This window comes from Haliotis rufescens, unplaced genomic scaffold (assembly GCF_023055435.1).
Source record: "Haliotis rufescens isolate VD_foot unplaced genomic scaffold, xgHalRufe1.0.p SCAF_11, whole genome shotgun sequence".
Taxonomy (NCBI): Eukaryota; Metazoa; Mollusca; class Gastropoda; order Lepetellida; family Haliotidae; genus Haliotis; species Haliotis rufescens.
The window spans coordinates 32383838-32405551 of record NW_025963791.1 but is presented as its reverse complement, the minus strand read 5'-3'; the positions used below and the strand labels follow the sequence as shown (position 1 = coordinate 32405551).

The 21714-nt window shown below is 37.6% G+C and overlaps 1 protein-coding gene across 1 annotated transcript; it reads right to left on the bottom strand.

The window, feature by feature from the left end:
- Positions 1–13514: 13514 nt before the first annotated feature.
- On the bottom strand, positions 13515–16376 carry LOC124132476 (toll-like receptor 4). The gene is made up of 2 exons (XM_048392950.1): positions 15245–16376; positions 13515–14893 (listed from the first exon to the last, which is right to left on the bottom strand). The coding sequence occupies exons 1-2, from the start codon at positions 16374–16376 to the stop codon at positions 13827–13829; spliced, it is 2199 nt and encodes a 732-aa protein (XP_048248907.1). The 3' UTR covers positions 13515–13826.
- Between the last annotated feature and the right edge of the window lie 5338 nt (positions 16377–21714).

Sequence of the window (21714 nt, the reverse complement as noted above, 5' to 3'; positions counted from 1 at the left end):
TACAAAATCTACCCATTCCTGCATAAACAATCTCAATATTCTCTCTTCGAATTGTTAGTCATTAGAACAGCAGTAACATAACAGTTACATTCACCATGTTTTCTCACAACACATGATTGTCAGTTTGTTAGAGAAATGGTGCTATTCACATACAGACCTCTGTGACTTTCTGTCTTCCTATAAGGTGTTTCCGTACCGTTAAAGTAAAGGTAAACATGGGGGAACAGGTGTGTTTATTCACCAGTCTATATACCATTGTTTCAGGAGAATTGTAGATACGCGTGTTCAGGATGCTGTTTACATTCGTTTGGATGGAAACTACTTCAATATGGAAACAGATGTAATTGTTGGATTTCTCCATAAAAATCAACCTACTATGAGGGAACGGATCAAGACAGTCTCGATATTCTTGAAGAAACACTTTATGAAATGAATAATGCATATGATGCAGAATTACTGTTCATCGGATATTTTAGTTGTAGAACAGGTGTTGAAGAAGACTACATTATTGATGACAATGCAGAATATCCACCTGCTAGTGATTGGTATGACAGCGATGGTTTTTCACTATCCCGGACAACAGATATAAAGAGGTAAATAACGTTGTTAGAAAGCTGCTTGAAATTTGCTGCATATATTGTGTTCATTTTCTAAATGGCAGATGTTCTGGAGATCAGGTTGGTATTGTTGTGAATTGAATAGTAACACTAAGCTTAAGGACGTTTCGAGAAATACTTGTAGCTGCCAAACATCTTTGATAAAATAATGACTGATGATATTTTAAAATCCCATATTGAGAATATTGATGGCGAAATATATAAGGATATTGATAGCGTCGTCAATAAAATATCCAATCGTTTCGAGCGGGCAGCGGCTTCAATGAGCAAACATGGGTCATGTGACTCTATACGCGCTCGACAGCCCGCGTGGAACAACAGGCAGTTTGACACAGCCAAGCGTGAAAAGTATCGGGGGTGGACATATTTAGATTGACTGACGTTATAAACAAAAGAAGAGACTATTTAAATCAGTGTGCCATGATAGTTAATCGTATTTCCGGCAAGGAATCGGAGATAAACTTTATAGTATTCGTGACGACCCTGATGAGCTGTGGAAATCTATTAAATCGTTTTAAAAGACCAACTCGTCTTCTACAGGTGGCACTGGATGACATAGTTACTTCAAACAGTCACTGAATACAGGTCAAACCACCTCGATTGTTATAGATAAAGATAATCAACATTTATTCGAGCATGATGCACACTGTAGTAAATGTAATGAAGGACTACCTCATCAACTTAATAGAGACTTAACCCTTTTGGAAATTACAGAGACAATCCGTTATCTTAAATGTCATTAATCTGAAGGTTGCGATAGAATTACTTAACATTTTTCAAGTCAAATATCTCCGATATTAATGAAATTGTTTAATGAAATAATCAAAACTGGGAATTTCCCGATTGATTGGTGCAAGGCAATCATATGCCCTCTAATTAAACAAGGCACTTTATCTGATCCCAACAACTGCCGAGGAATCAGACAGACAGTTTTTTAGTGTGCAAGGCCATGTGGCCCATAGCACAGTTCAGTTTTAACAGATGCATAAAAATCAACGTGATCTTGAACATAACATAATATATTCAGCTGAGTATAAATGCATGTTTTAAATACATTGCCAAAGATTTGATTACATCTTCTTTGGTCGAATTCAACAAATTGATCATTAATTGATTGTCTTTCTGTGTAACATCTAAATTAGATAGAAACATTAATATCAACGTTTTATACTTGTTGGTGCCAGTTTTGCTGAAATATACCTAATACTCTTTGCTTAAATGGATGTAAAAATAGTTTTTCATTACCGGTGTCCTGTAAGATCCATACTAAGGAGAATCCAGTATTAAGTAATATGCTTCTTACACCAGACACCAAATTCCTTTTCCCTTCACCATCTAGTTCCTTTGTAACATTGAAATGGGTACCTTTGAGCTTCCATTTTTAATGATTTTATCCAATATTTAACAACACGCAACTGGCTATTAACATATTTACTACAGCGACCAGTTTCACCAAGTACTGCCTTATTTGAAGCATATTTACCAATGCATAAAAAAATGCTGAAAATACAAAGTGTGAACTTTGTCATTGGATTCAAAATATTTAATGTCCCATACTTCCGAGCCATATAACAAAATTAACCTTCAAATATCGAATTTGCTGTGGAAAATGAGATATATTTGTTTTCCTTGTATAATTTATAAACAGGAAACATTGCCTTAGATGCCCGAAGCACTAATCTCTTAGAAGCCTTGGACCAATTTAGCCTTGAGAACATTTATAGTACTAATACTTAAACATTTAAAATTGCAAGTTAGTATGTCACCATTTCTAAATAATATAATTTCTGGCCTAATATCTATAATGTCTTGTTTCACAAACACACCATGATGACAGTCTTTGTACATTTCAGAAACAAGTTCGTTTATAAAAGAGATGAATTAGACTGAGTTGTACCCGAGTCAGTTGTAATACATGCTTTGACTGTGGCATACATATTCTTAAGAACTATTGACAGTTTCCCATGACATCATTTAGTGAGCAATAGGTACGGCAGTTTTTTTCTATCAGGGTAATCAAAAGTTTGCGTAACTCAACAAAGGCGCAATAGAAACGACCTCTAGCTTTATATAAATATTTGGAGCAAAGTGACTGTAGAACAAAGATATTGTCAACTGCAGAATAGTCAGAGCGAAACCCTGCTTGAGCTTCAGATACCATATCATTTACTTCAAGCCAAATGCTAAGTCGGTATTCAACAATAAATGCAAACAGTTTTTCCATGACATTCAAAACAGATACACCTCTGTAATTGTTTGGTTGACTGACACTTCCTGATTTGTATAAAGACACTATCATTCCAATATTCCATGTATCGGGGAAAATACCTGTATCAATGATTTTATTGAATAAAAGCAACGAATATGGTATCCTAATATTTTGTAAAATTCTGGTGGGACTCCATCAACACCTCACACTCTACCATTTGTAAGGCTTTTTAATTATTCCCTCATTTCTTGTTCTGTGATCTCACCAGATAACAATTCTTCAGTGAATGGAAGATCGGTACATTCGTCACACATATGAGTATCTAAAAAACCCAGATATTAATAGATCAAACTCTGTTTTTCCGTCATGCACATCGGACTCAATAAATCCTGAAAATAGGGAAGCCGTACATTAGGAGTTATAGAACTGTCTGGTGATATTTTATGTAACGACTTCTTTAGTATTTTCAAAAACGTTTTGCGATCTCCATAATGCGCTGCTTACTTAATTTCTTCACTAAAGCTAATGTCATACAGTTTTTTCTTACGTTCACATATCTTTCAAATCACACTTATGATTTCTGAAGTTGACGAGACATAAATGCTTTCTAGATTTCATATCCTGACACTCGCTGTCAAAGCAGGCTGGCCGGGATACACGATACTTACTGGATCAAGAACAAACAGCGCCAGCACTTGTAGCACAACATATCACAATAATAGTGAGCTTAGTAACTGCTGCGTTAAGATTATCCTTCAAAATGACTGCAAGCTCATTAAACATTTCTCCACTTAACGTATTACCGAGATGGAGATGGTAGGGAACAACTTGCTCAGGAGGAGGTCTACATTTTGGTACAGGCAGATGCAGTGTTGACATTATTATTTTGTTGAAAAGAACAAGGAGTAAGTTCTTTGAATAGGCAAGTGACCTGAGGCGGTTCGTTCAACCACTGACATATCTGTAATAGATTCAAATAAACTCGACGAAACAATAGAATAATCTACAGTTCTACTTCCTGCGTGAGAAATGAAAGTAAGATTACCTGGACTATCTGTGTTTGTCATGCCATTAACGATGAACCCCAAGTAACTTACACAATTTAAGTAAGGCTCTACCATAGTTATTTTTATACTCAAAAACCCTTAGACCCGAGAACGTCCAGTTCATTTGTGGCAGATATACAGACAATGAAAATTGTTGTTTAGGCCCGCACAAAAGGCGGACAAATTTATTACCAAATTATCAAATAGCGTAACCTTTCATCATAGACCTGTATGAAATCGTCTTTTTTCTGACTGAGTTGAGCAATTTGTGACTGTATTGTTGTCAGTGTAATAGCGAGATCATTGAGGGTAATGGATGCACTGTCAGAATAAGACGGGGTAACGGGGTAATTACTTGACCAGAGACGCTGCGAGAAGATAGTCTAGTTTGTACACGACAGACATCGACTCCACATCTGGGCGACAAGTAAAAGGATAATAGACAGAAGCAATAGTCTAAGTACCAGCCGTAGATCCCTGGTAGCTTTATACCGGGGTATCTAGCGCCGACTCGAGGAATCTCTCTATGACAACTGATTGGAAAAGTGTTCACTAAAAATTTAACTAGAGTGAGTGAGTGAGTGAGTGAGCTAATATCTAACGTCACATCGGCAGTATTTCAGCCATATCGTGACGAGAAGTACATTTTTAATACCTATATTCACACTGAATAAAAACCTGTCAACGGTGGACAGTAAAATTACTAGATTTATCATAGATTTTATCTGAAACTAGTAGATAGCAATAAAAATATAACATCATACGAAACAATACAAGGTACAACTTAGCTATTGATCGCCAGCCACTGAAGAGAGATCACCATGCTAGGGTCCATGGGGACTTACAGTACTTTTGCTACCTGCATGGACCCCAGCCGGATTTACATCATCCCTTCAGCTTTGGACCCTAATACAAGGCTCCGAACTCTGGGGTTGCGAAGTCGTGGATCAAAGAGTTCAGAATAAGTATCTAAAAAGTATTCTGTATCTGCCGCTGAGCGCTTCTAATGATGCTGTTCTTGGAGAAGGTGAGCGACCGTTATCATTTCTAACTTATGTAACAACTTGTGTAAAATATTGGGCTAAACTAGTCGTTATGAATAATGGCAGACTACCGGAGCAAACGTTTCTGAGGTTGTATGGATTGGATTTCGTAAACATCCTGGGCAACTAAAATCAAACATATCTTATTCCAGTTTGGCTTTGCAACGCCTGGATTATGCAAGATGTTTGACATGTTTATCTCTTTATATCTCAGTTTAAATGTGTATCCGATTACAACATCCAACGATGGCATTCATCAATAGCATCAAATCCAAAACTTATGACATATTCAACCTTCAAATAAGTTTTTCAGGCCGAAGTATATCTTGCACAAGTTGGCTCTACACTATTGAAACAAACGCTGTCAAGATTTAAAATATCATTTTGCACTTGTATGCTCTGTTTTTAATGACTTAACAAATCGATCCATTGATCCTAAATACTTTGTAAATCCGTCACTGTAATCCTTTGTTCGCCCGATGTCTTAATTCTAATCTTAAACAGAGGTCTTACATACATTTCAACCATTATTTAAAAAATGTGGTATTTGGATATGGACATGCCCTGTATAATTCACTTATCTTTACTCTTTCACAAAAAAATGAACTTTAAATCGTATTTGGCTCAAGTAATACACATGCATATACTTTTACCTCAATGTGGACAAGAATGGACATAAAAGTAGAAGGTGCTACTCGTCCTCGATAGCTAGGATATAATAACACTTTCAGACTTACATACATTTTCTGTAAGTGAATCAGACAAATCATCATTCGCACCGTCATCTTATAACAGATATACATCTTTCCGGTACATTTTATCACGCAGTGTTTTAACCTGTAAATCAATCTCTCAAATGTCATATGCCTTGATAATATAATACTTCTGTAATTAGTTCTATACTTTATCAATGTCATTAAAAGACATATCAGCAGATCTATCCAGTATCTCTTTTATCAGATAACGGAATTCCTCTAAACGAACTTTTTATTGTCCAATTTATATCTGAATACGGTTTGCTTTATTTCAATACTATTAACATTATCATAAACATTGAATATTCGTATGTTCAAGGCGAACTAATACATAGTCTATTATGCCTTCCCCAACCAAACCATTAATGTATTAGTCCTAACTACCTTGTCAATCCAGGATCTTTCCTATATGAGATAAATGTTGCATCTTGCGCACAACTCCAACAAACATTTTCGAAATTTATACACATTTGTCTCAATAATTCTTCTTCTACATAATTTGACTTAGTTCCTGTTCTTGCATAAAAGTCTGCACCACAAATAACACGTAGGCCTAATGAGAAAAGACAAATCGTCATTCGTTGAAATTTGATGAAATGTACATGGTTAACATTTATAAAGTTGTACCAGTTAGGTGTTCCGTGGTGGCTATGAGCACAGGCATGTAGTATATCAGAGTGTACATATATGCTATTGTACAATTCACACACAGGAACAAAATTCTATTCCAATGATGTTCATTCACAGAAGCAGGAGCAGACTCGAAATTGCAAATGATCTTTCACGTTATTCTCCCTAAATTGCCTAATGCAGTTGTCACTGATGACCCAGACATGGGCTTCATAAAATGAAATTCCTGATGTTGGCCTCGAAGATTTTGAGTTTGGATTCAAGGGAAAGGGTTTGGAAACAGTTGGGGTCTCTACCCTGGAACTGCAACATCGAGGAACCATGGGTAGCGGATTACAATAATACTGTACAGGACAAAATAAAGTCACCATTGTTATGCTTCATTACACTCGGTTGCCTGAAAAAGGTAATTGAAAGTCCAAACCTAATACGGCGTCAGGGCCTGATGGTATTCGAAACCGATTTGGGAAACTGTTCCCATGCGTCCAAACACGATTACTTCTAATGAAAAAGGCAATTATGTGCAACCGTTGGCAGTGATGAGAAATTTTAATCTTTTTACTAAGCAAAGGAGAAGGTTATCATCCTTACACACACCCTTTACATGGATGACCTTGAACTTATTGCCAATAGGGGATTAACATTGAAAAAGCAGATTCTCATTGTCGAGTCCGTTTCTAATGATAAGACAATAGATCTCATAACTCTCGCGCTTCCCTCAATCGCTTGTCTTTACCAATCATAATGGAAGGGCGTGGTTTGATTAACGTGGGGGCACTTCATGATGGAATTGTATTGTGCACTTTTGAACATTTATTTGTCTGATGATCCTCTTGTGAAGCATGCCAAGACTCGTGATGAAAACAAGGCATAAAATTATTTACCTAAACGAGCCAAGTATGTGGGACATAATCTTACTGTCAGTGTTGATTTTGTTGATGGTTCTGTGCTGCTGGACGGTACAGAAAGGTTTGTCAACCAAGTGCCATATCAAATCTTCCCGGGCTAAGTTTTCCAAGGCGAGCTAGCTGAACTACAACTGCATCGAGTTTATGAGCAGTGTGTTGAGAAGATCAGCAACCCAGCAGAGTCCTTCGTTTGGAAGAAATCAGCTGGCCTGGAAAGTGATACGGATGGCACGAAATATAGGTTCTATACATTTTCCTAAATTAATTTAAACCATTATGACAATCTATCTTATAAATAAAGCGGGAAAACCCATTCCATGTCCAATGTAAATCTCTGCATAAAGCAGGGTCGATTGTACGATTCCGACTATATCATGAGCAGGTGTCTATGAATGAGTGTTGGCGAGCGTTTTCGGTCCCACCGATGGCACCCGTCACAAACACATGCAAAGGCAAGTCACTTTTTCACCTGAATGAACACGGAAATATATGGACTATGTGGACTATGAATTTAGAAATGTGGATAATTCGATAAATGTTAGAGTTCCCAAGGCAATTCCAGTGTTCAGATCCAAGAATGTTAACGGTTTTGTTACATATTGAGATTATACGTTACTCAGTTTTACGGTACATATGAAAATCCGAAGAAATTATTTGGTCTTTAAAGGTAGAAATATCAATTCCTTGCAAAGAGGTTGTTTTCAATACCAGGAAATGTAAATATTATGATCGCGTGATCATATCTTGAAAGGGTTTTCCTATGTGTGTAAACCTTTTACGGTACCGGAGCGATACAATTGCTCTTCGCGTCATGCATGAACTCAGACATGAATACAATCCTTGAAGGGAAAAAAATAACAACATCAATCAAAACGCGACAATACGACAACATGGCATTTCGACAAAATGCAATAATTTACCATTTATTTTTACTGAAGGGGGATGAATATTTTCTCTGCTGGCTTGGTTTGCAAGGCCGACAACGTGACAAACACCCTTTCCTTATCATTGATGTTGAATATTTCATTGCAAGTATACTTGTCTGCAAGGAGGTTCACAGAAAATATGGTTGTTGTCACATCATGTGCTCTTTTATCATTACTTTTGGGATGTATTTTGATAGGGGTAGATGTCAGCCTTAATACTGGAACGGGTCGCCCAAACGCACAATTTTGACATGTGGAAAACATGCGTTTTGTCTCTGACTTTATCATATAAAGCCTTGTCATAGAAGTATTAAGACACAGTTGAACTTTCACTGTCGTGGATCCTGGCTAGGAGAAAGGCTTTTGTGACTGTAATATTGTGTTATTTTGAGGATAAATATGTGGTACATGTATGGTTACTTCGTGCACGTGTTTAATTGTAAATAAGGTTTGCTTTGCCAAAAAGATTGCCCATCATGGAAATGTAGCCTATTATATATATTCTTTTCAATGTTCTTGACTTTTTGTATTGTAATACACGATAGTTGTCACCTGGTAGTTAGTCATTTTCATGATTTCAGGCCTTAGTGTGATTGCTCCTAATTGCGGTCCCTAACTCGGACATTCAACACGGACCTTGAAATGGGACACCTGAACATGCGAAAAAAGGACATTTGAATGCTGTGACGGAATTCTAATTTAGTGTGGAATGTTATATTCATATTTGGACCCTGTAGGAACAGTCTCTGTATTGACTATACTGCTTGTCTGTATAAAACTTGGGTAATATAATACCATTAAACCTGATGTGAGATATTGCTGACTGTAATAAATGTTATTAACCTAAAGTATTTTCTTTTTCGTTTGTAATAATGTATGCTGTATATTCTTAGTTCTGCTTTTGATATGTGACATTTTGGGGACTCGTCCGGGATCATAAAAATTAAAAACATTTTGATAAAGAAAGACTAACAGCCATTTTATTGCATTTGGAAGGGGAAATTCTTTAGTCACAAATATGTCTACAAAGCAATGAAAAATGGGTGAGAAGATTGGATTTACAGGGACTGACTTGTCCTTATTTGTGGAAAGGAACATCAGATTATATTAGCTGGAAAGGAGAGGTTTCAACATGAGCATGAAGGGAGTTAGCAATAGAATAAGAAAAAGAGAAATTGCTGCTTGAAAGAGACAGTTTGGAGAGAAAGCTAAGTGTAGAGCTCATGAGAGACAATGAGAGACAAATGAAAGAGTTAGAAACTAATCAGGACAGAGATAGCCACATTCCCTTACGCAGTCAAAACCAAAACTAGCCCCATTTGATGAAAAAAGGGACAATATGGATCTTATCTGAATAGATTTGAAAGATATGCTACCTGTAATTAGTAGCTGGAGGAAGATTGGGCTAATATCCTCTGTGTTTTGTTGACAGGAAAAGCTTTTAATTAGGAGTATATTCTAGATTGGAGTTTATTGCAGCATATGATTATCAGGCTTTGAAGCAGGCACTTTTGAAAAGATTTCGTCTTAATGGTGAGGGTTTTAGGGTGAAGTTTAGAAAGTTGAAGTTAATGAATCATGTTTACAGTTCGTTACCAGGTTACGGAGCTACTTGAGTAGGTGGGTTGAATTGAGTGATACTGTTAGAATATATGAAGGCCTATGCGATTTGTTTTCCGGAGGAACAGTTCCTTATGACATGTGGCAGACCACTGTGCGTGTTTCTAAAGGAGAAGAAGTTAGAACATGCAGTGGAAAAGGCTAATGTGGCTGATCAGTACACAGATGCACATCGAGGTCTGGGTCACTTGTGGTAAAGTTCTTCAGAAGGATTCAAGCTCGAGTGTGTATTCAGGGGCGTCTATCAGGCGTAGTTGCTACATATGTAACACATCTGATCACTTATTTCGAGATTGTCCTGTCAGGAAACAGTATAAAAAAGAAACCATCGCGAGGAAACAGAAAGTAGGAGCAATCAAGGAAGTTGGTTGGTTTGTTGTTTTACGCCGCACTCAGCAATATTCCAGCTATATGACGGCGGTCTGGAAGTAACTGAATCAAATTCAGTTGGGGCCTGCGTGGATATGCAGACCAAGTGTAGATCAGGGCATCTGATAGTTGCATATGATGTTGAGTTTATTCAAGCAAGGGATAAGTCACCTGTAGAGGAGGTAGTGTTTTGGGGTGAGACGGCTGAAGGGAGAGTCTACCAATTGTGAGTTGAGTTTGTGTAGCCGTTGTATTTTGAAATATGCCGGTTAAGACTGGTTTAGTTGGTAGATGTATTGTGTCAGTTTTACGAGACACTGGATGCAGTACGGTAGTTGCGAAGAAGTCGGTGGCTGATTCGTCATCATTTATGCAGGTCATTAAAAAGTGCATTATTTTGGATGTAACTGTGCGTGATGTTACAACTGCATTAATTGAAGTAGACACACCATATTACGTGGGTTCGGGTTGAGGCTTTGATCATGAAAACTGAATTGTATAACTTAGTGTGGGACAATATTCCTGGAGTCAGACAGCCAGATGATCCCAAGGAATCATGGGTTTTACTCGCTCTCAAAACGCTAAGAAGGGGAAGACCACTTCACCATTGAAAATTGTTGATATAGGTCTAGATGGCATTACTCCGGAAAGTATCTCTGAGCAGCAAGTTCGGGACCCTACTCTCACACATTCGGAAGAAATGTTACATTCATAGGAGTCGAAACACTTTTGAATTTGTTAAACAAGCTGGTCTCTATAGGCATTGTAGTTCTCCTAAAGTGGGAAAAAAGTTGTTTGTTCACTCAGTTGATTGCTCCAAAAATGCATCGAGATAAGGTGCTTAAACTAGTACATGACTCTGCCTTATCTGTCACTTAGGAATAAAGAAAAGCTTGGACAGAATTCGATCTAAATTCTTTTGGCCAGGGATGCAAGGAGATGTTCAGCGGTATGTATCAACGTGTGATGTGTGTCGGCGAACTGTCCAAAAGGGAAGGAGTTATAAAGTCCCACTTGGAGTTGTTCCACTGATTGAAATACCATTCCGCAGAGTGGCTGCAGATATATTAGGACTTATGTTTCCAGTGAAAAGTAAAGACAATATGTACATACTTACCATTATAGACTTTGCCACAAGATATCCGAAAGCTGTCCCATTGCCTAGTACTGAAACTTAATACAGTGAGGTATTCCTGATTTCCCAGCAAATGAACCTGTTATTTGTTATAATGCTGTTGACCTGGCAGAACGGATTGTGTTGTGTCTGCATAGATTCAATGATAGAAGTTATGTTAAGAAGGTCTGTGGCGAGTCAAATTCAGTTGACACAAGGTCGGACGTATTGCGCGAAGTATAAACATTTTGAGGCTGACGACATTTATAATGCTATGTTCATTAGCTTCTCTAACGTTGTCCAACTTAATTTCATCCACAGAAACCAGAGGTATTAAGTGCAAACCAACATCGGTCACTGACTCTTTTCGGGAATTTTTTTTTCTTCAAAATTTGGTAAATATTTAGGCCACGTGCCACTTACTCAGCTGTTGTTGAGTAACGCCACATATTGCTGCTATTTCTACTATAGTACACCTCGTGCTGTCAACCCAACATGTAACACATGTACACAGTACAATGTTTTCTCATAAAATGTATTGATCATTCAATTCGTCGTCGTATTTCTCGTGTATGCAATCGTATTGCTGTTGGTCTATAATAATGTCAGCGTGGGATGGACTGATCAACAGAGCTACTATCTCGAATATCCGTATATGACGATCCCAATAGGTTCTAGAAACTAGGGTCCCACTTTCAAAAATATTTCTGATAGACATGTGATGTAAAAAGAAATAGTTCTTAAGAGCTTGGTTCTTTCAATGTCCTTTTAATTTACTTTCGACAAGTAGTTCGCAAATGACAGATGATGGATGTAACTTGGGATGCATGTAACCGTGCCTTAATGATGGGACTGGTGCCCAGTGCAGATTGGTATTTGAACTGTATTCACTTTTATTCACCATCAATATCCGCATAAACTCACTCATTTGTTTCACATTTGTACACTTTTTGTGGTGCTTTCTATAACAACGCTGTTGCGATTCCAATTCAGAATACGTCAATCTGTACCTTATCCCTTTCGTAAGATCCAACTAAAGTGGGGATCAATTGGTCACACACTCTGACTTGGATGCTTGTGTGTCGTCATATCCTAAGTATTGAGCAGACTCGGTTAGTTAAAAGCCAGTGTGGTATCTTCCTGGCTGCGACGAGAACTGACAAACGATCAAACATGCATGCATTGTCATAATTTGTCATTGACGCGACTTGCAACGTTAACAGTGACAGAACTCAAAGATAATCTGATACAAGGATGTGATATGGTCCGACCACTACCCATTATTAGTTGAGGAACTGGTGACAAACAAGGACAGCCCTGGTTGGATTTCAGTATTACTTTCTGACCTATGGACGTTTTCGTCATATATTCATATATGAAGACGTAATATGCATTGACACCGCTTTTAAGCTTGATATACCCACATGAATGAAAGATATATTCTGAAACAACTTCTTTTTTCACAATATTCCTGTAGTACATCACCCTTGTTCGTTGTGTCTTACGGTACTAGAAAAAATGGCCCTATTCAATAAACGTCCCAAGTTCAATACATTGTGAGCAAGTGCCTTGAATTTATTGCAAGGATGATGAAATCATGTACATGTTCCTCTTTACATCAGACGTGCTACATCTGTGCATGATTGCCTACAACAACGAGGAAGTATTCACCGGACAGATTCAAACTAAATACTGTAAGTGTTTCGGTGTTGACAATATGATTGGTAATAACTTCCTCGTTATAATTAACATGTTATGTAAATGTCTATGGATTTACAGTCGTGTTGCATATTCAGATGGATTTCACCAAGTGTTACGTAAAAGAACAACTTCCATCAATAACTGTTTTTCCAGCACTTCGACTACCCATAATAGACACAAACATGAGGTGCATCATTTTATTGACAGAGCATAGCAAAAAAACACTTTTACACGTAACAGGACAATATAGTAATCGGAAAGTCTTAAGCAACGTAAACATATTCACAAGATCAACAAAAGGTAAACAATATACTGCTAGCAAAACGGAAATATAATTGATCCAGGCTTACATGTATATTGATGAGGAAAATTCAACAAATATGATTGAAATAAAGATCCAAACAATTAAATCCAGTATAACAGATTGATATTGTAACAATTGGGTGGATAATTAAAGATGTTATGCATGCGTTTAAATGGTGCCATATTACTCTTTGGCAAAAAAGAACATTGTGAGACAAAAGTAATGTTAGATAATTGTTATCATCAGATATAATGGCGCATATATTCCATCTTTAAGAAAGGTGGCACTTGATAGCTTAGAAGATACAAAACAACAGCGATTGGTTAAAACCTATTATGATTATTGAATGTTTTTATGTAAGGCAGTGATGCTTGTCAAAAGAAGAATACAAATGCATTGTTTATATTTCACGTACAATCAAACACATTCGCCGAATGTTAATCAACTCGTTGTTTAACATGTAGCCCATGATTAATTGAGTTGTAATGTATCATTGTAATCTGTTGATTGGTTATATAGCTTGTCATATATACATGCTTGTGTATTTGTGATTATTTCAGAGGTAAGGCGTTGTAACAGGTTATTTAGTCCCTGAGACAGCCAATGAGATTTCTCCAGAACATAAGTTTCTCCCCTTCCAATGGATATTCCAAATAAGAATCCGATTGTATATGATACAATATTTCCACTGGAATTTTGTTGGTCGGAATGTGCTCCATCATCACAATCAGCAGCACATCCCTACCTGTAGACACACTCTCCATGTGAGCCATCTGAAGCTCATGGACGCACCAGTGGCTCTTTAAGAACTCTCTTGACAAGATAACCAGCGTTCGTTTGCTGGTTTTGACAGCTTCGATGATGTTATGAGCTATAGGACGGCCAGGGGTGAAGTCCCTCTGATGGAAGTTCAGCCTCATGTCTGACTCATCCTCAAGCTTCACCAGGAGCTCATTGACAACAAAATCACGGTCTTCTTCCGCGAAGGAAACAAAAGCATCGAATACAAACGTGTGATTGGATGGATGTGTTGTGTGGTATCCGTGTCGTGCTGCATAGTACAAATATTTCAACTTCCAACGGAATCGATACAGTAGTGAACACAGTAGAGTAACAAGGACGACTAACGACATTCCGACAAAAAAAATGAAATGATAAGGAAAAGATTGACAGGAGACGTTTAAATCTGCCACAATCTTCTCCAGGTCATCAAGAATCACGCTATGCACCTCATCATAATAACAGTCATACTCTGAAAGATTTCCAAACGAAATTCTGCCTTTAGCTTTAGCTGTTACCATCCATGAGAGAAATGGAAGGTTGATGCATGTGCATTGGATAGGGTTTTGTGATAGGTCTACTGTCATTTTATGATGATCCGAAAGTTTGTCAAGGCTAGTTGTAAAGTCCTCCGTTAACCCAGGTAATTCGTTCCCGGAACATTGTAAAAGTCTTAAGTTTTTCATGTGACTTATATCAAATCGTAAGGCATATATCCTATTCCTAGAAATGATTAGCTCTCGCAGCGATGACATGTTCGAAAAAAGAATGGATGAGTAGTTATTTATGTAGTTTGCTGATAGGTCCAAGGTCTGAAGCTGGCTCAGTGATTTGAACATATCCCCTCCAGAGATATTACCTAAAACGGTGCCTAGCAGATTGATGGAAATGTTCAAACGTTTAAGGTTCTGAAAAGAACTGAAAAAGTTCGAAGTGGCATAATGTGCAATATTATATGAAAGGTCTAAGTATTCAAGTTTTTCAAGTCCATCAATATGTCCAATCCATTTTGTAAAAAGGTTCCGTGACATATCAATATATGTAATGTTGTTCTCAGTTACTGCAAACCTTCTGATATGAAAGTACAATTGTGAGATTGAAAAAGACACATTCCGTAGGTTTGGAGGTAAATGAATTGTAACTAGAGAGTGTTTGTTGTAAAGATAGGATGAATGTTCATCGTCCAAGGAGGTGGAACTTAGGCGTTCACTTAGAACATTACAGTCAGTGCAAGTTGAAGTTTGGTTGAAATCGGCCAGAGACTGAAACGGCAGTTTCTTATTGGCATAACCTCCTAAATCCACCACTTCTAATCCCACTAAAGATGAAATATCCCTAACGTAAGCATCATATTCAAATCTGTTCCCCTTTAAATACACCTTTTTCAGTGATTTTGGAAGGAATCTAAGTGCCCCTGCCTGAAATACGGTTACTCTGTTCATATTGGCATGTAATTCAGTCAGGCTGGTGCGGTTAAGGTTTTTACAAAATTCCTTTGTAATGATAACGCAAATCGCATATGGATGTACTATTTCATCTATGAATAATCCTTCAAGTGATGATGCTATTCCATGTGTAGCATGTGTAACGCCTTTGAATGTAAGGGCATTATTATGAGACAAGTCCAACGTTTTAAGATGATGTTGATGACGAAAGGATCCCTGTGCAATAAAGTGAAGATTACACTGAATAATCTTTACATGTTCAAGATAGGGTAAGTATTTAAACGTGTGTAGAGTTATATTATACATGTCACATTTTTTGTTGCTACTTTCGATTGTCAGGTTAATTAGATTATTTAGTTTCGAAAACCCTGAGGCAAATATTTTATCTTTTAGACCATCAACATACAAAGTCGTAAGAGATGACAGTCTTTGAATTGCATCACTTGGGTATTCCACTGTAGCGTCATCGGTGTCAATGTTGTTGTTTAGGTAGAGGACAGTCAGGTTTTGCAAGTTTTGAAACATGGAGGAGGAAAGATTGTTGTATGCTAAGTTGTTTCCTTGTAATGACAGATAGCGTAGGTTTGACATGTTAGCAAAAGCTGCCGTTTCGATGAGGCTTACATTGTTGTTTGACAAGTCTAAACGTGTCAGTAGAGGTATTGTCACGAAGGAATCATTGGAGAGTTTGGTCACATTGTTTCCACTGAATAACAACTCTTTGGTATAATTCGGGAGGGAAGATGGTACTCGATCCAGACTTTTGTGGCTGCAGTTTGCGATAAAACTTCCGTTGCTATCAAAGCACTTGCACGGTGGACATAGATGTTGATTGAAAACCACATTAACCACAGCAATACTGGCAAGAAGCATGAGTGTCCACAGTTCATTATGGAACTGCACCCTCATCCTCGGCGAGAGATGTTTTCTACGTCAAAAGGAGAAAAAAGATATAAACAACATGAAAAATAACACCAACTGCTCAAAATCATTCTGAGCGTCTTCATTCTAAAAACAGTGCCATGGGTCCCGTTCAACAAAGCTACCTCAACCACAACGCCCATACAATGATTTACAAAACCTCAGCTCAGAGGTCACTATGTGGAACGGGTCCAAAGTCGTTGTCATTATGGCATAAGTGGGTAAAAGAGATAGGTTAAACATCGCTTTGAACAGTATTTCAGTAATGTCAACGTCGTTCATCATAGCATTAACGTTTAAAATTTCCGATGTCTCTGAGCAAGAAACCTATTAAGCTAACTGATATTGTTAATATATTTGTAGGACATTTAGAGTTGATACCATTCAAATGCTGAAAGGTTTGTGTGAAATAAATGAACTTTCAGCTATACCCATCTTACAGATGTACTGTAATAGTTCAAATACCAATCTAGCATGCCTACCTCGCGCTGGAAAGGTATATATCCAAGAACACCATCAATCGATTGCTTTAAATGACTTAATCTCTAGTTCGAAAACTTGACACTGTAATGCTGTGAGTTACAGGCACAGTTCCGAAATACACACACAACTGTAGCTGCGATACGTTCGGCACAAAACTTTAACAAATCCTGATTGCTCAAAACGTTTGCAGTTGTCGGCACCAATGGCATCATAATCAAAGTTTAACATTAAAGATACGCAAGCAATAAAACTACAAAGGGGTTGTATCTCAATATGGGACCCTATCACACACAACAAGTAGACATTTTGCGACACTGGTATGAGAGCATACATTATTTTAAACTAACTGCAAGCATACTAATCACGTTGTTTATTACTCCTCAAGCGAACTCAAATCCATGTATCATTAAACTTACCCTGTTGTTTTCGTGCCTGTGCTCTATATCCTTAGCTTTAGTTTTGAAATGTCGAAGAAATTAAGGAAGTTAAAAGCATCTGGTGTGGGGTTATGAATTATTATTAACTTCCTCATCACAATCTTCATTGTGAGTGAGGAAAACTATGATAGGTTTGAATATTAATAACGCGCTCTTTGCATAAAGTGAGGTGAGGTGAAATGAAGTTTATCGATGCTTTCAAGATTATTGCTTTTATTGTTTGTACTAGTCCGGACTACTGCTGAATTTATACTACTAGCTCACTGAGATACCATGCCGCATTTTAAAATGAATACCCAACTCAGACACAGTATTCTGACTCCGTGCCGAGCAGTTCTTGTTTTGGCCCCTTAATTTAAAGGGGCACTGATCTAACGCAATTCCCCGGACTGGTTGTTGCCTTTGTTATTGTTTTCCCCCCCGTGAATACCCAGATGATACGCAACGCAACTGAGCGTGACCAGAGACTGGGCTACCGTCTGCAAGGACAGCTAAATAAACTTGGAGGCTGGAGGCAATATTTGTTTTACGCATTTTTGCATAAACACTGATTGGTTAACTGTGATCTATACAGATTTCGACAAAGGGCGCATGTTAATTAATTTCTTCAGCCTAAACAAGCAGACAAAAAGAACAGCGGAGCTCATCGGATGTCGTCATTTGGAAATACCCCAGATGGTTATAGTTTTATACTAAAAAAAGTATCCATGCAGTGAAAGCATTTTCGGATTTCGGCTTGCGTCGATAATACGATTACTACTCCCTTGTTGACATGCACGTTTTCTCGTATAACCCTTCACTTGTGTATTTGTCGTCATTCACTTGATGCTCAGTTAATGAATTTATTACAGGTACAATTAGTGGTAGCACCACTTAGATTACCTGACAAAGGTTACCATTTGGCATTTATTGTGTCTGGGGTAATTATTCAATCTAAATCCAGGTTTGAAGTGAGGTGAAATGTGTGTTATGTAATATGCACGTGGCAGCCCAGCAAGAGGTGAATACTTTTTTTGTTAATCAACGGATCGTTGCTAGTCATCAAAGGATTAACAGAAAATACGTTGATTGATTAATCACTGTTATCTTTGCACAGTGGATATGTCAAAAGTGAGTGTTTACATGTCTAGGTTTACTATAACAAAGGGAATACACTCATATCATGGCGTGAGCTGCCGATGTAAAAACAACATACTTTGTTCAAAGGGTTAACTGATAATACGTTGATTGATTGCTCATTGTTATCTATCACTCAATGGATTTTTTAGGAACCGTGGACGTTATGAAAATAGTTGTCACGTGGGCTTTCTCAGCCGACCCTTGAGACTTGACACCTATGTGAAACACCTGAAACAATCTAAGTGATCAGTTGAGAAACGAACACGGGTTATAATATCCCGAAACGATATATATCTTTTAAAATATATGATTGTTACAGAGACACGTGACATCGAATAGGTTTCTTTGTACAGCTGCTGACAAGTGGGATATTGTTCCTTTGTGTTGATATTCACGGATACATTCCTCGAACAAGGACGCTGCCTAAAATTTATACACATAAATTTGGTAGGTTGTAATTATGATATTTGCATTTTGTTTTCCTTCATTTGAACCGATTCGTTCTTCTTTCTCTACGTCTTGGTTGGGAAATTCTTCAATGCGCGATAGACGTTGTTTTCACAGGTCTTTTCCTTTGTAAGCGTGTATATATTACCGTCAATTTGTAAAATGTGATTCTCTCAGGCAATTGATAAAATGTGTAAATATTTCAGTCATTTTGACTAAAACATCTGTCCAGATTGATTAAGACGATCAAAAGGGCCTACAAACATCACAACAGATTATTATGTAGGATTAGAAGCCAAACAACATAGAAATGTACTTTTCTCAACATAACATTTTCAGTCTCTTGGTGATGTCATTGAATATTTAGACGTTTAATAAATTTGTTACACATTTGACAGTAAAAAAAATACACACTATAAAAAAGCAATGCTCAGGTGAAATATGTACTTTGTGTTGCAAGTCAAAATAGTGTAAACGAAAATCGCAAAATTACCAAGCAAGTGACTTATCAAAACTTCGTCACCATTACAGATGCTACCCACAAAGATACCTACATTTCCTTATTATCTTGAAAACTGTATTTCATTTTGTTCATCAATGTGACCATACGCCCTTATTACTACCCATAAAAGCGACTAATGCGCTTACGAATGGCGCAGCAGAGGTCGCGAACTAGTCTAGATTTCTGCTATACATCCGGGTACTCACTGGGAAAAAACAATAACAAAGGCAACAACCAGTCCCGGGGAATTGCGTTAGATCAGTGCCCCTTTAATGCCGAGCACCAGACAGGGTAACAACAGGTGTCATATTTAAACGTTTTTTGGTATGACGCGACCAGGGATCTAACCCTGGCCCGTACCTTCCGCTCTCCGGTCGTAAGCTCTACCACAAACCTACGGAGGCGTTTTTTTTACAATAAATTTGTGCCACTAGCACTAATAAATACTTAAATCATATTATATTTGGTATTATCTTATTCAAATGTATCCTTTGTACGTTACACTGTCCTGATGAAATGTGTGAATACAACGCCCATGCCAGGTTGAACTTTGTTGCAAGAGTAAAGGACCCGGATGCAGAGGTAACATCACCATTTTCTCTTTAGTCAAGGCACAATATAGACTACATGCGCATCTAGAAACACCGCTGAGGCTTAGGTCACCTGAATACATATATAATATATTATATTTTTGGCATTGTTGTTGGTGAAGTGATATATTTTCCGTGAACCCTGAGGCAAAAATATTTTTTCTACATCTTATGCAAAATCCCATTTTATCCTTTCAAAAGGAACTCAGCCCGTGCATCATCACTTTTGTGGTTGACGTCAGTTACTTACTGTGAACATGAAATTATTATCGAAATAATACATATAGTGTGAGATGACAGACATTGTCCAATAAAAAGAGACAGACTGCCTTTAATAAGTATGTGCATGCCTTTCACTAATGTCCATATGCATCAATGTGACTTCCACTGAGCTCAACAATGATTTAGAAAAACGGTCTAGGAGAGATAATAGTGTTGTATGTAGAATCCCAGAAAAGACTGGTGACGAGAAAGAAACCTGGGCAGATTGTGAAGAACAGATTAGAATATTATGAAAGACAAACTGTAAATGGAAAATACACAGGATGAGAGTCAAGTTGTGATAGACAGAGTCCCACAGAGTGCATAGGAGGAAGTCTGGGGGTAGGTCTCGACCAACAGAGGTTAAGCTTACCAATAATAAGACCAAGTCAGACATTCGCTTCAGTGCCAGGAGCAAGCTGACGCATTCAAGATGAGTGAGGACTCCAGCTTCACAGTGAGACAAAAGAGGAGGAAACTTATCCCACATATGCTTGATGCCAGGAAAGACAGCAGGAAGCCTGTCTCCGCTTTGACAAGTTGATTGACAATAAACTCTTTGACATAAATATTGAAACAGAGGAACCTATATGGTGTGGCCAAGGTTTGACTGATACAAAGTCTACCCATTCCTGCATAAACAATCTCAATATTCTCTCTTCGAATTGTTAGTCATTAGAACAGCATTAACATAACAGTTACATTCACCATGTTTTCTCACAACACATGATTGTCAGTTTGTTAGTGACATGGTGCTATTCACATACAGACCTCTGTGACTTTCTGTCCTCCTATAAGGTGTTTCCGTACCGTTGAAGTAAAGGTACACATAGGGGAACAGGTGTGTTTATTCACCAGTCTATATACCATTGTTTCAGGAGAATTGTAGATACACGTGTTCAGGATGCTGTTTACATTCGTTTGGATGGAAACTACTTCAATATGGAAACAGATGTAATTGTTGGATTTCTCCATAAATCAACCTTCTATGAGGGAACGGATAAAGACAGTCTCGATATTCTTGAAGAAACACTTTATGAAATGAATAATACATATGATGCAGAATTACTGTTCTTCAGATATTTTAGTTGTAGAACAGGTGTTGAAGAAGACTACATTATTGATGACAATGCAGAATATCCTCCTGCTAGTGATTGGTATGACAGCGATGGTTTTTCACTATCCCGCACAACAGAGATAAAGAGGTAAATAACTTTGTTAGAAAGCTGCTTGAAATTTGCTGCATATATTGTGTTCATTTTCTAAATGGCAGATGTTCTGGAGATAAGGTTGGTATTGTTGTGAATTGAATAGTAACACTAAGCTTAAGGACGTTTAGAGAGATACTTGTAGCTGTCAAACATCTTTATAAAATAATGACTGATGATATTTTAAAATCACTGATTGAGGATATTATTGCTGAAATATATAAGGATATTGATAGCGCCGTCAATAAAATATCCCATCTTTTCGAGCGGGCAGCAGCT